We start from the raw sequence: 16327 nt of genomic DNA, 5'->3' as shown, positions 1-16327 counted from the left end.
AAAAATTAAAGACTCGAATCCAAAACAACGCAACGTCGAAAATCTAACGACACACAGTGAAAATTAGTACTAATTAAGCAGCGACGCAACTTCGAAAAAAAAACGAGGTATTGGTGTAATTCTATGTAATTCACAATTTATGCAATAATTATATATGATTGCCACTGCTCACATGTAAATTTCCAGAAGATGGGCAGAAGCGTCCTCTTCGTACCACAATACCACACTGAGCAATACGAACCTGCCTGTCTAGTTTGGCGATTATTGTATATTCTAAGTAAGAAAAGGACCAATATTTAGCCACTTCCGCACATGCAGTGGTAGTCGTGCAACAAAGTGCACCGCCCGCTAGCCCGCTGATAAATGCGTATGCGGCAAACAATGCAAATTACACAACTGCCACCGTTAAACCATTCAACACGTGCTTCACCCCTCCACGGGGCATCTTCAGGAGTTATGTTACACCGATTAGTGCCAAACACAAAGTATCAACGACGCCCCGTGGACACTTGGACTTTGACTTTCACTTGCACATGCGGAAGTGGCTAAATATTGGTCCTTTTCTTACTAAGGATGGACTTCCGCGAGGTAACGCCTGATTCCATTAAATATTGTATATACATCATGGTATATCTAGCTATGGGCTGAAACGACGAATTAAGACAGTACGTCTGTCAACTCATATAGTACGTTAATAAAAATTAGTGTGACACAATAAAAAAGGTTTATTTTTTATTTATTTATTTTACAAAATCGACAATGAATTGGCAAGTAATATGAACATTTTTAAAAATTTATTCATCATATATCTTACTGTTTCGTGTACAAAACATTATTCAGTGTGAAATATTTCTTAGATGATGAAACTTTGCAGTGAATTGTCTCCACTACTGTATTAAAGAAAAAATAATCACAAAAACCCGTCAAGTTTGTTGAATACAGTCATATCATGGAGTGTTGACAACCCTATAGTTTTAACCCTTTCCTTACCGTAGCACGTTCCATCGAAGTGACGCTACTGCACATTGCATGGCGGTAGGCTGATGTTCCAATTTTCTCATTTTCATTACATATTTAAATATTTTACTGGTATATTAATTAAAAATAAGTTAAGATAATTGTAAGTAATTTATTTCGCTGTGATAAATCTTAAAACAGGATCTATTTAAGCCGACATTACAATTTTTGCGTTCATATTTAGATTCCAGTCTTTTGTTATCAAACAACGCACCTTCTACTTCGATTTATTTCTACTGATTTATAAATTGTAAGTAAAACGTCTTTCGGTCAAACTTAGTAGATTATTACTGAGGTAATACTTGTTTATATTTTAAATTTTAGTTTCCATATACATACTATACTTTGGAAGAATTGTTTTTGAGTAAAAGCGCATTCAATAACATGACTGTACCCTCAGAGAAAACAATTCAATATCATTACAATGTAAGGAACTGCAAATGGATGCCATCTAAATGCGACACAGGTAACGAAAGGGTTAAGTATTAGAGGGACCGGAAAGTAATGTCGCTTTCTCAAGTTAAATTCACAGGATTACATTTTTAACAAGTTTTTATTTCTAATTAATAATATATTCACACATGCTTTTTGTACTACGAAGACTTTGTTGAACCGACAGGCTGGATGCAGCGCATCACCAGTCATTGTGATGATCTTTGGGAGGAGGGGGGGGGGGCTATGCCATGCATGATGATAAGATGATGAAATTCGATATAACCTGTAACTAAATAATGGCTGTTATTCAAATTACTTCGTAAAAACAATAAACAAAAGACCTTCCAGCGCTGCCGTTTCATTCTATCATTAAAACTAAATTATAAATTACCCTATTTTTATCATCTCTATTAAATGTTTGTCTGGTACATCCTCTATAAGAAAATACTGTAGAATTGTATCACCATATATAAATCGTCATCACGGCGATAAATCGCAAAAAATATGTAGGGTAGACATAAAAAATAATAATTGAGGGTAGATGAAAATCTGGAGTTTTAGTTAAATAATGTCGCACCGACTTCACAAAGAGAGACAGTGTTGCTTGAACCACTAGATGAACGTTTGAATGTCTGAACTTCAATTCGTTGAATATTTATTAGAACTTCGTTGTAATCACTGAATTCTTCGTGACTTCGGCAAGCTGACAACACTCAAACTATAGTGACGCTATTTCTCAGACATATATAGGATGATTGGTCAAAGGTGTAAAACCTATTAAATGTATTGCTCATTTGTTGTTAATTAATATATGAGCCGTTTATTTTGAAAGTGGTTTAAGTCACTTTTTTAAAAAAAATCGAGTTAATGGCAACACTCAATACATTTGAACGGGTTCTTTCCATTTTTAAAATATCTCGGTTTAAAAACAAAGCGACTACTATACTACTTATACTATATTATAATATTAATAATAATATACTATACCACTTTCAAAATTAATGGCTTATGGTGTACCATACACCATATCCTAAAATGGACGTCGAAATAAATAAATAATATAACAATAATATAGTAAGAAATATTAATTATAGTTTATTATCTCTCCCTGCAGATTTTATACAGCCAGAATTTATTGATCCTCTTGATCTAGAAAAAATAAATACATGTTACATATTTCATAGTGATCATTTTCTACAATGTGATTGAAAATAAAGATTTATTGGTAATGTAACTTCACCACTTTAAAGTTTTGTCACTTATAACCGATCATCCTGTATATTAATTTTGTAGACTGTGTTAGGGATGAACGGAAAGTAATGTCGTTTCAGCAGATTTGTTACAGCTCCGGCATTGATTTTGTATACCAGATGTCAAAAGGTTGTTAATAAGTTGAATATATTGTTGATTAGAAATAAAAACTTGTTAAAAATATACTCGTGTTAATTTAACTTAAGAAAGCGACATTACTTTCCGGTCCCACTAATATGTTATATATTTAATGATATACTATGTTTTTAACAAATGCAAGATGATCAGAAGTATTGATGGAATAAAAACAATAATTCTGGAATTATTCAGTCTTCTCCTTTTTTGGTGACCGTCGCAGCCAGTTGAAGAGATTCTTCAATGACAGAACAACAGGGAACATGATGGGCAGGAACAGTGGGATGTAAATTGCATACCTGTATGAGAAAGAACACGTATGTACATTTCAATAAGTCATTTATAAAAATAAAGATATCATCATCATCACTTCAGCTGTTCTGATGATGGACATAGCCCCTCACGATATCTCCAATAAGACCAGTTAAAAGTGCCTTGGATGTGGCTTCACTTGGCTTTAACCAAAGTCCTCCATCCTTACGTGTGGACCTGGGCTGATTCGAGGTCTTCAAGCCAGATTGCATTCTTTATGTTGAATCAAATTTTAAAACGTATCCAATTACTTCATTAAGTAACTCGAAATGAATATTTACTACAATACCCGGCGATAAATAATGCACGTCGATCTTTGGAATGAGACAATCGGCTAATTTCGGCATCGTAGAGCGTTATCTCTGTCGCACGAAATACGTCCGACAAAACGTCACATAGGTAGTGTGTGACAGAGATAGTGCTCTACGAAGCCGAAATCAGTTAATTGTCTCTTTCCACCTTTTACTAACTTAAACTAAGTTGAAATTAACTTATAAATATGATTATTTTTTATGTCGTTGGTGTCTTGTTTGTTTTTAACGACGCCCTATGGGACGGGATCCACCGTGTGATGCGTCGCACGGAGGTGAGGCGAGAGGACGTCCCCCTCGTCCAGTCAGGTAAAGTGCTGGACGCAGCGGGATCAGCCAGGTTGCTGGCGGAGGTTTTCTTCCCGGAGGATGACCCCGGGAAGGACAATGCGGACCACAGAACTGTAAGAGCTAAGGCCGATGAAGTCAATTCGGGGGACCATGACGGAACATGCGATCCCCCGTTTACGATGGAGGAGCTCCGATGGTCCGTATCGACCTTCAATGCCAAGAAGGCACCTGGCTCTGACGGACTCACCGCGGACATCTGCCGAGCGGCCGTCGCCGTGGACCCCGCTCTGTACCTCGCGCTCTCCAACCGGTGTCTCGCGCTTTCCCACTTCCCCACGAGATGGAAGTAGGCAGTGGTCGTAGCGTTGCGGAAGCCGGACAAGGAGGACTACACGCACCCGAAATCCTACAGGCCCATCGGACTCCTGCCTATTCTCGGCAAGGTCCTAGAGAAAATGATGGTCCGTAGGATCCGGTGGTACACTGCGCCGTATGTCAGCAGCCACCAATACGGCTTTATGCCGCAGAGGTGTACCGAGGACTCCCTGTATGTCCTGATCCAGCATCTGCGAACTCGGTTGAAGGAGAAGGAGATCGCAGTGCTGGTATCATTGGACATAGAGGGAGCCTTCGATAACGCCTGGTGGCCTGCTATACGGTGCAGACTGGCAGAAACTCGCTGCCCCGTGAATCTGCGGCGCCTTGCCGACAGCTATTTTAGCGATCGCAAGGTGTCCGTACGATACGCGGGGGCAGAGTGGGCCAGAGAGACCACCAAGGGGTGCGTGCAGGGATCCGTAGGCGGCCCAACCTTCTGGACCCTCCTCATCAACCCTCTCTTGGAGGAGGTGGTAAAGACCGGGACACACTGCCAGGCGTTCGCAGATGACGTCGTGCTGGTCTTCTCGGGGCAGAAGGCCCAGGACATCTCAAGTCGGGCCAATGCCGTTCTCGCCCATGTTCATGACTGGGGGGTTAGGAACAAGCTGAGGTTCGCACCACACAAAACCAAGGTGATGGTGCTAACCAACAAGCAGAAGTTCGACTACCCATTACTGAGCATGGGGGGCGAGCCGCTTGGCCGGACTGGGGAGGTCCGGATACTAGGCCTCACAATTGACGATAGGCTCACGTTCAACAGTCACGTGAAGAACGTGAGCAAGAAGGCACAGGGCCTCTATCGTCAGCTGTGCAGGGCTGCGAAGGTATCTTGGGGTCTGAACTCGGAGTGATCAGAGCGATGTATCTGGCGGTGCTGGAGCCGACGATTTTGTATGCAGCGAGTGCATGGGCGCCGGCGGCTAGGAAGCTGCTGGTCCGCAGGCAGTTGGACGCGGTCCAGCGGGGCTTCGCGCAGAAGATCGCGAGGACCCACAGGACCGCGTCCCTGCACTCGGCCCTTATACTTGCCGGGTTGCTTCCCCTGGACCTTCGGGTCCAAGAAGCAGCCCGCTTATTTGAAATAAGAAAGGGTCATTCCCGGCAGGTGGTAAAGGACCGAGACCTGGAGGTACCGGTCAGCTACCTGAGACTACCACACCCGTCTGGTCAAGTTGGTGTGGAGTTCTCCTGTCTGGGGGAAAGTGCGGAGGAAGTCCGACTTGCCACCGCGGCTGCCGATCTGGTAATTTATACCGACGGCAGCCGCATAGAGGATAAGGTGGGTGCGGCGTTCTGCGTCAAGCGGGGCGCCGTAGAGTCATACACAAAGAAACTCAAGTTGGGCAACTTCTGCACCGTATACCAGGCAGAGCTGCTGGCTCTAGCTGAGGCAACAGGGTACGCGGCCGGCGAGTCGGCGCAAGTCTGCGCCGTACTGAGCGACTCGCGGTCCGCTCTCGAAACTGTCGCAAGATCGGACACCCTCCATCCCTTAGCGTTAAGAGTGAAGGAGAATGTAATGAAAGCGAGAGAAAAAGGGAAGGATGTAAGGTTGTTCTGGGTGAAAGCGCACGCGGGGATGGAGGGGAACGAGAGGGCGGACCAGCTGGCCAAGGAAGCGGCCCTGAAGAGTAAAAGACGACCAGAGTACGAGAGATGCCCTGTTTCATTCGTCAAGCGGCAACTGAGACAGGAGTCGCTCGACGAATGGAACAGGAGGTATGTGGAAGGAACGACGGCTTCGGTAACGAGGATGTTTTTCCCGGACGCCGTCTCAGCCTATCGCGTGCTCCGCAGCATCGAGGTGGACGCGGTCTCGGCCCAGCTCTTCACGGGGCACGGGGGGTTCTCTGAGTACCTTCATAGGTTTAAGCTCAAGGAGGACCCCTCGTGCTTCTGTGAACCGGGCGTGGACCAGACCGTGATCCACCTTGTGGCCCGGTGTCCCGCATTCGGGGGACTGCGGTTCGGCTTCAAGTGCCGGTCTGGAATTCAAGTCAGGGAGGAGACAATACCCTCCCTGATCAGTGGCGAAAATAAAAAGACATTTTTATCCCTATGTCGAGAAATCGCAAAAAAAGCCATCGACAGAAACAAAACAAACATTGTGTAAAAAATATAAAACAAAATAAAAAGCTAGAAGAACAAAAATGTAAAATAATAGTATAAGATCAATGTTAAACAATGTTAAATAAAATTAAAATTATAAATGTAAAAAGGAGAAGAAAGGGAAGAATGTCAGACGAATAGAGCGAATGAGAAAAAAAGACGAAATGTAACATGAAAGATAGACAAGACTGAAAGATTATGTGAAGAACGATAGAAGAGAAAGACAATAAAAATTCTGTGAAAAAATTATATTAAAAGATTAAGTCCCTGTCCCACTCAAGATAGGGGTGCGAGAGGCCCCCAATAGCGGGGGTCATATAAAAAAAAAAAAACGACGCCCTAACAATGTCAAGTTTTGTAAGATTACATTTCGTGCGACCACTTCATCACCTCTTCTCCATATTGCAATCCTCAGATTCAGAGAAAATTATTAATGAAATATATTATTTTTCCATCTTCATTACGTTATCTTATTTGATACATACATACATACATACATACATATAAGTTTATATATATATATATATATATATATATATATATATATATATATATATATATATAAAACAAATATATATATATATATATATATTTGTTTTTGTCTTTTCACTCATTATTTCTCGTGACATTACTTCAACTTCACGTTTAAAGGTCAAGAAAACACGTGACAAATAAGGTGCGTCACACACACAGTGTCACATAAGATATATGACATATGAGACAGAGAGAGAGAGTGACTTACTTCTGATCGTCTGGGAAGTAGAGGAGGGCTAATAAGCTGGGTTCCATGAATGCCGTCTCCGCAGCGAGAAAGCCTTCAAGTGACGTCCTGTATGCCTCTAGAAGGTCGCCGCCCTTGGCTAGGGCTCCGGCCTTTTGTATGGCGTCCACAGCCGCGTTGATAGAAGCGCCCACTTCGTCGTTTATCACAATGTTGGATATTTCACCTGGAAACATCAGACTATCATCATTTCAGCTGCTGGTGAAATCGATTTTTGTTACAAAAAAAGAATATCTAATAGATTCAAGCGTTACTTTGCGAAAGTTCATACTAAGTTAGAAAAGGACTAATATATATATACTTCCGCTATGTAGCAGTAGTCTTGCAATAAAGTGCACCGCCCGCCAGCCCGCCGAGTTTAGTATGATAAATATTATTGATCATCCAAGAATGTCATACTGATGTTAATGCGTGGAATTTAATGTTGATGCTCACACTAAGCTAATTATTGTCGCGCATCTATAAAACTATATTTGTAAAGAGCAACTGTTGAGTTTCTCGCCGACTGTTAGAACTGCCTTCCGAGCTGGTGGTAGCTTCCTGTAGGAACAACAATGCCGACATTTTATGTTGATTGACCTGAGCCTATTTTGATTTTGATAGTTAAGTATAGCTATCGCATTAATGTGTAAACAGCTTTATTAAGAGTACGTAGCTCACCGAGCAACTGCGCCAATGACTGCAGCGTGCTCTCAGCTGTACTGATCTGCTCCAAGGTTCGGATCCTGAGGAGGGTGTCTACCTCCCAGCGTCTTGGTATCACAGACCGCAGCGGTTCCAGGTGTGCGCCTTCAATGTTGGCCTATAACGAGTTTCCAAACATAGATATACATTCATTTCACACCAGCATTACACATAGTCTGGCCATAAATACTGTTGTTTTTAAAAATAAAAAAATACTTTTGAATTTGGAATCTGTCATTTTTATATTATTGCTCATTGTTCTTATTTTCGCGCCAATATATTAGGTAGATCGGAAAGTAATGTCGCTTGGAATTGGAAAGAGACAATCGGCTAATTTCGGCTTCGTAGAGCGCTATCTCTGTCCCACAGTACCTATGCGACTTTGTCAGTCGTTGTATTTCGTGCAACAGAGATAACGCTCTGATTGTCTCTTTCCAAAGGGCGATTAGCAATATTCATCGCCGGATACTGTATATTATATTAGGGGGACCGGAAAGTAATGTCGTACTCTTAAGTTAAATTCACACGACTACATTTTTAACAAGTTTTTATTTACAATCAGTAATATATCCAACTTATCAACTACCTTTTGCCATCTAGTATACAAAATCAATGCCGAAACGGTAACAAATCAATCGGTTTTTCTATAAAATATGTTGACAGAAACGACATTACTTAGGCTCTTTAATATTGTAAAATATTTTGTGATATTAAAATGCAGAGGGGTGATAAAGAGAACCTAATCGCTATGATTGCAATACGTAAAGTTTGTGAACCGGACTATTTATATGTATAATGACACCTCTTCTGTTTGTGAAAGAAAAAGATCTGACTGTCCACGCATTACGAAATTTCGTAGCACTACGAAAAAGGCGTGTAAAGCAGTAAGAGAAAGAGTTCCAAGAAATCCGGTCCATAAGCCAGAGATTTTATCTCTGGAGCTGAAGATTACACCACGTCGCGTATTTTAAAAGATGACTTAGTTCTTGCAGCCTATGAGAGGCAAACTTTCTTAAATCTTTAACATATAGTACAAACCTTGGGGTACACCCTCTGCGTGAAATTTAACCTTATTAAAATTGTTTATTTTATTCATATTGCGAACCAAAACTTTGGTAACTGTATACCGTACCTTATCAGTGATGCCGAGGAGTTCCCGGAGCTGGGCTATGAAGGTTCCCATAATGAGGGCGACTGGAGGGCGCCACGAGGGAGGATCTCGCGCGCAGTCGTCTGCTGAGGGGCTTCCTAACACTACACCCCCCCATTTGGGAGACATGAACGCTTGCACCGCAGCGGACACTCTCTTATCTGTAACGGTGATAACATCATCATATCATCAACCATCAACTCACTGAAAAGTATAGGCTTTCACAAAAGATCACCCTAATGAACAGTCTTACGTTGCCCGCGTTCATCTACTTCCGCGACCATCTTACTCGACTATGTCATCAATTTTTAAAGTGGAACGGAACCCACGCCGTTCAGACCAAACTGCATCTGGTCACGGTTGTTCCGCATTCGAAAGACTCGGAAAGGTTCTCGAAATCGAAACAGAAAGAGGTCGTTACCATCGCCTCTCTTATGAACGACTGCGAACATCGCTCCACGCTCCTCAGATGAAGTAAAATTACACAGGAGGTTACAGAAAAGAAATAAATAAAGTGCAGTAATAGTCAAATATCTAGACAAAATAATTTAAAAGTACAAAACAATGTAATACATACCAATAGTAATAAGAAGATAGAGATGTGATAAATTATTTGATATGATTATATTAAAAAAGCTGTAATTATGACAACGAGGAAATATCGGAGAAGAGAGAGACGTGATAAGAGGAGAAGAGAATGATAAAAGCACGAAGGAAAGTGTGATAGGAATTAGACGAAAAGAGCGGAAGATAATGTGAGGTATATATATATATATATATATATGTATATATATATATATATATACACACACACAAATATTTACGTATGAGGCTACACAATATCTTATTTTAGAGGCGAAATAAGTGCTCTTTACCCTTTTTTTTTAAATGCTCACAGTGGTTTAGCGCATCATATTGGTTCTGGTAGCTCATTCTGTAACCTGACAGCGACAACAGTTAAATATTTCTCCATAAACATAGTAGAATGAGCAGGCATGGTCAATTAAGTTCTCCGATGATCTAAGCAACTTATCATGTGAGTCACGTAAGTAAAGAAATCTAGATATAAGGTAAGTAAAGGAAGTAATCACAATCTGAAAGAGGTACCGTCAGTGTCGTAGATGACGAGGGGAGCTTCGGCGCAGGGGACCAGGTACAGCGCCAGGTTGATTGCGGGCAGTTCCGACACGTGGGTGGCAGCACGGCTTTCCAGCTGCGCTAGCAGCAGCTGCAGCCGCTCCTCGCGCGTAGCCATGTGACGCCCCCACGCGCTCTCCTCACGCACCTGGACATATGTGATGAAGAATGTTTTGAATGCCTTAATCTACCGTTGCACTAACATCTGCATTCTGAAGAAGCACCGAGATATATAGAATACAATAGCAGACAACTAACGCCATCTATTGACTTATTTCAATATTTTTTCGTCAAGACAAGGCAAGACTTGTGTAATAGTATTTTATTTTTATTGTAACGTTTAATAGTACGCCTATCCCCCGATTTACACGGTACTTGTTTTACACGTTTTCGCTTTTACACGGTTTTCACAAAAAAAAATTAAAACAATTGTTGATAACCGATTTTATTACAATCTCTCATAATATAAATATTTCTGCTTCAAACATCGAATCGGCACAAATAACATCGAGCGATGAAAGTAAATTCGAACCTTCGATTCCTAAAAAAAGAATGTGGGTAATTTCTGACAGTGATAAAGGATAATAAAACACCTTTGGTTTTATTTTGTTTTTCTTCTGTTTAATGTATTGTAATTAAATAAAAAAACAGTGTTTCCGTATTAAATTAAATATTTTAACCTGTCAATGCATTTTATTTTTATTTCTGTGCACACCTAAACATATTGAAAAAAATCACAACTGTTAAATAGCAAAATTATGCATTTTCTGCAAGCTTTTTGAATCACACGGTTTTGACTTGCAAATTTTTAATTTTCGATTTACACGTTTATCTCAGGAACGTATCTACCGTGTAAATCGGGGAATAGGTGTACACAATTTTTTATTCAATTGTCGTCAAATATTTCAAAGCTGAAAAGATGCTTAAAAAATCCAAATTTGATGTCATTCTCGTGTTTTTTCGCTTATGAACATATTCAAGAATAATAAATTTTATTTCAGACAGACAGTCCAACGAATATAAGTTATAATAAATGTTTCATTAAAGGCTATGTAATAGATAAGTATTAAATGCAATTGAGCGAACAAATTTTAATTTTATTTTCATAAAACTATAAGCTATTTGAGCAGTTCAAGTCTAATGGTAGAGTATTGATACTTGTAGGTCGCAGATTCGATTTCCAGGATATAATTTTATATAATTCACACTTTGTCCTTTAATTATATATGATTGCCAGAGCTTACAAACAAACTTTTTATTTTATTTTAATACAGGCCTCCGCTATTGGGACCTCTCCTTCCACCCCTATTTTGTTGGGAACAGGGTTTTTTATTTCTTAACAATTTTTTCTTCGTCTTCCATAGTTCACAATATCTTCCTTTCTTCCTTCTATCATTCCATAATTCTATCTTCCTTTCTCAATCATTCCATTCCTTTAATCCATCCTCAAATACTACAGTTGTATTTTATATTGCAGTATTACAGGTCTTTTTAGTTTATTTATTTTTCTTATGTACATCAATTTGTTCACAGATTTTTACATTTTTTATTTTAATTTTAATAAATCTATCTTAATAAGATTAAATATATAATAAGACTTACAATATTTTTTGTTTAACTATGTAAAACAAATTATTTAGAAAATGGGCAGCAACTGCAATCGCCAATCTGCATGCCAATCGTGGCGATTATGATATATACCCATAGATATCTTTGGGGGAAAGCATGTTCCTTGCAATGTATGTAAACTTTGAAATTAAATGTTATCTTAGTATCTATCTCTATCTCAGTAGAGTCAATGATAGTGAGATACACGCCAATAGATGGCGCTATGTGTAGTATTGTGTAAACCAGTATTTTCCTTGCTAATGGAATGAAAGAGAAAGACTGGGAAAATTGTAGAATGAAAGAAACAATACAACAAATAATATGATACATGAAAGAGAAGAATGATAATGATAAGAAATATGAATAAATTATTAGAAATAAAAAGTCCCTTTCCCACACGAGATAGGGGAACGAGAGGTCCCTAATAGCGGGGACCATTATAATAATAAAAAAAAAACAGTATTTTCCACACTTTTTTGTGCCATAACCTACTTTAGTTTTTTCTATAATTCTTACACCCCCTATGTAACTGTATGTATGTAAATTTGTGTAGAGTGAGATTTGTGTATATTTTCGAATTACCCCCATTAACCATCATATTAACCCACTGTGGGGCGTCGGTCTCACATTGGTAAACACTGGTAGAATTCGGATGGAAAAAAATTATAAACTCACCTCTTTCGCCTGAAAATCGAAATTCAGCAAATATAGCCACTGGGACTTGAGGGTGAAGTTGTGAATTTCCTCCAGTTCATCCGTGAACGATCCGATGTAATCTGAAACCGGACATTAGGATACTTTGATTTAAAGAATGAATTTTCATAAAACTTATAAACATTAAAAACGAGACATTACATTATAGTACTCGGCGATAAATATTGCACATCGAATTTGGAAAGAGACAATCGACTAATTTCCGCTTCGTAGAGCACTATCTCTGTCCCGCACTACCTATGTGACGTTTTGTCACTCGTATTTCGTGCGACAGTGATTCCTAGATCACAGATTATTATAGCATCACAGTTTATTTGACTCATTTTTTTTTAATAAAACACTTTTTTATATCTAATTTTATTAACCTTATTTAAACACCTGTTTCTGCTTGCATATATAACTTACCGTGAATCTTATCCGACCATTTTGTTTTATCGCCGAGTCCTATTATTATTTTAGTTTCTTTAAAACTCTAGGAAGACATGGCTACATTTATCGTTAACATTTTCTTCCTCTGGTCTCCTACCTTTCGCAACCTTGAGATCAAGACGGAGCCTTCCAAGTACAGGACAACCAGCCGTGCACGGCAATATATGCAATAGAATATAAAAGCCTGGAGATTTTGGTCGATTTTGATATTGGTCGTCAAGACTGACATCTCTGCCATGAGGAAAGACAAAGCAGTTTGAAACACAAAAAGTATCAATATTTAATGGAATCAGGCGTTACCTTGCGGAAGTCCATCCTAAGTAAGAAAAGGACCAATATTTAGCCACTTCCGCACATGCAGTGATAGTCGAGCAACAAAGTGCACTGCCCGCCAGCCCGCTGATAAATGCGTATGCGGCAAACAATGCAAATTACACAACCGCCACCGTCAAATCACTCAACACGTGTTTCACACCTCCACGGGACATCTTCAGGAGTTATGTTACACCGATTAGTGCCAAACACAGAGTCAAAAATACAAAAAGTATCAAATCTTACCTTCCATGGCTTCGCCGGCGTGGAACTCCACTTTAAGGTCCTGGGGGCGCGGATGTACCACGGAGAGTACTATGTAGTAACCGCGACCGGGTGGAAATCGTAACCGGCGCCAGCTGTCTGCCAGCTCGGAGCGTGCGCCCCGTAGCAACGCTGGTTCGTAAACCCACTGCCGCAGCACCTTCGCCAAGGTACCCAGAGCTGTGGACACCACATATCCACATAAGCAACATAAACCAGCTACAAAGGTATTCGATTTGAATTTGCCAAAATGTTTACAACAAAGATGATCACATTGGATTGTGTTGAAATTATATACAAATAATCATTAATTAATATATATATACCGCCATCTATTGGAACATAGATTGTATAGTGTTCCTACCGTCATTGTTATAAAGAATGTAGGTATGTTTTGAACGTAAATAAAAAGTTAGTTCTGTTCGAATCTCACAACCGGCGTTTTATTATAGATTGTTTATTTTTTTCTGATTTTAGTGTGGCAACCGTGTTACTCTACTTCATCTAGCGGAGTTGTCCTGAACGAGGTCGGGTGCAAAAGACAGAGCCGCGTGCGCAGGCGACGAGCATCGACGACATCGGTGCTCGCAAACATCAATCTTCCTTGTAACAGCTCGAGCACAGCGGCGAACGCGTGTTCCTTCGTTTACTTTCTTACCACGTGACCTATTAAAAATTGTCTGGCATACCCAATAAACTCATATTCATAAAAGTGTTGTTTTCAGTTCATATCTAACAAGTTATGTCTTGCTATTGCTATAGCTATCTTACATTAGCAATACACTGCTGACAATGTGACATTGCCAGAGTGCAAAGAGCGCCTGGCCTAAGACTTTTGGGTTAGTGAAGATCGAAGAGCTACTAGGGAAGCTATGACCGCTACATAGATTTCGGGGCGGACGCTCCATGAAGTGACCAGGGTTAAGGACCCCCACAAAGGGTCCTTGGGTTCGCTTACCATTCCAACACAAGTGCGCACACGAGACCCGAATCTCCGTTTATTCCGTTGCTATTCCTGAATAACAACACCAAACCGAGATTTTTGCACTTTGATGTATTAGAAGTTGTGCTACTATCCGGTCTAGGCTTTGTGCAGCTTCATCGAAATTGAGCCCGTGGAAACAGAGGTCCACGGACTAAAAATTTTACGCTGGGGATCGTACCTTAGTTACAACGAAGACGACCACACGCGGAGAACTATAACCGTGTAGGTGTATAGTGTAGTGAGTGGTAGTCAAAGCAGAGAACCAACTTAACATTTGTAAACAACCAAATGATATTGCGAGGCAATAGGCTATCAACGCCATCTATCGAAGCACTTCGAAGTAGTAGCGTCTCGAACGCCATCTGTATACGTTGTAATATATTACATCGGGGAAAAAAATTATAAGTCAAATAATACGTAAAAATTTGTTATAAAATCTCTGGCTAGCTATGATAAAATTAAAAAGGTTGTATTTTAAGAAAAGAACGACGATATAGTATAAAAATACCTTTGGCATCTCTGAAGAACAGGACCCTCTCGCCAGCCAGCCACACGTCCTGGAACAGCGGGCCGCGCTGCACGACATACAGCTTATTATGCTGCTTGATATCGAAAGCCGCTGCCACCTCCTCAACAGCCTCCTGCTCTTCGGCCACTGACTCCATACTCCTGCGCAGCTTTTCAGGGAGCACTTGCTTCGTTATCTTCAAGTTAAGTACATCTGAAATATATTTACATAGAATTAGATACGATGGCTTCTTATCATATTTCAGTTACAAGACGTCCACTGATGGACATGGGCGTCCACCATTGGTGTCCAAGATTTATTTACGAACATTGCTTCGTCTAAAGAGTTCTTATTGTTAAGAGACAAATCGCTGATGCGACTGCGTGTCAGCCTGAATTAAAGCCTTAAAAACTACCAAGCAAGAGAAAATTACGAAATTATTTAAAGAATTCTTTAAGCCATAAGATAATTAGTCAAATTTTTATATATATTTCTTTTCTTTTTATTTTGTCACCTAGCAACATATCCACTATATTCCCATATACCACCATTCCATGTTCACAGTGTCTGCATTCGTAGCATATTTATGGAACATATACCCCGAGAATGAAGAGCTTTTACTTTATCCTTGTAATTAAAATATCTATGGGCTGAAAGAGATGGACCCTGAAAATGACTCGTTGAAAAGTACCATTTCCTGATGGTAGCTGTAAAAGCCCGCTGACTAACAGCAACAACTTCTATAAAAACAATATATGTATATGTCATTAAGCCAATAGTGACTATATATAAATAAAAAGTTAACTTTTAAACAGATTCAAATAACCTAACCTAACCTAACCAATCACAAAATAAAATGATACACAAAGTTTAAAAAAATTCAATCTTTTTTTATTATGTACACCCTAAATTGCACTGTCCTTCATGTATCTCATCTCTATCCAAAGATTGTCTGGTAGAAATCGCCTTGATCGATAACACCGCCTATACACAGGTATATACAGATATAAATTATTTTTTAGTTATTATCTATGTTATTTTGTCAGATTTCCTTTTTACATAGAAGTTTTGGTGTACAATAAAGTGTAAATAAATAAAATCGATGTGAAGGTGATTTAAAAACAGACCCATCTCCTATATATCATTTAACATATTTAATATACACCAATACCTCACTTTGCGTCGTGGTTACGTTCCAAAAAAACACGACGCAAATTGAAACGCCGCAAAGTGAATTAAGATTTTCTGTAGCAAACCACGTAAAGATCGAAGATAGGTTCTGGGATCACGAAAATACTACTTTTGAAAAAAAATTGAACAAAGTAAATATTTAAAAAAAATATATAACTCTGCCAATAAATAAATTGGACAAATACATACCTCTTTTGTAACCAGAAACAACACGCTAAAATTTATATAAATTTATTATCCTCTTTTGAAAAAAGCACAACACACTACGTTACAACACACTACGTAAGTGAAACTGAACTCTAAAATTAGCAAAACAAAGTGA

At 39.5% G+C, this 16327-nt stretch overlaps 1 protein-coding gene across 1 annotated transcript in view; it reads right to left on the bottom strand.

The window, feature by feature from the left end:
• Window positions 1-2584: 2584 nt before the first annotated feature.
• The window catches only part of PIG-S (phosphatidylinositol glycan anchor biosynthesis class S), a 90279-nt gene continuing 76536 nt past the window's right edge, over window positions 2585-16327 (bottom strand). The window contains exons 4-11 of the mRNA XM_068767334.1: window positions 14815-15027; window positions 13304-13501; window positions 12278-12378; window positions 9965-10142; window positions 8840-9018; window positions 7684-7825; window positions 6985-7189; window positions 2585-3137 (exon numbers count right to left, since the gene is read on the bottom strand). Coding sequence (XP_068623435.1) covers window positions 3026-3137; window positions 6985-7189; window positions 7684-7825; window positions 8840-9018; window positions 9965-10142; window positions 12278-12378; window positions 13304-13501; window positions 14815-15027 — 1328 coding nt within the window. The 3' untranslated portion in view covers window positions 2585-3025. The remainder of the gene's footprint in view (window positions 3138-6984; window positions 7190-7683; window positions 7826-8839; window positions 9019-9964; window positions 10143-12277; window positions 12379-13303; window positions 13502-14814; window positions 15028-16327) is intronic.

This window comes from Battus philenor, unplaced genomic scaffold (assembly GCF_028537555.1).
Source record: "Battus philenor isolate CCGP_79_NKW_IND1 unplaced genomic scaffold, ilBatPhil1.0.hap1 SCAF_23, whole genome shotgun sequence".
Lineage (NCBI taxonomy): Eukaryota > Metazoa > Arthropoda > Insecta > Lepidoptera > Papilionidae > Battus > Battus philenor.
This window is presented reverse-complemented; position numbering and strand designations above follow the sequence as displayed.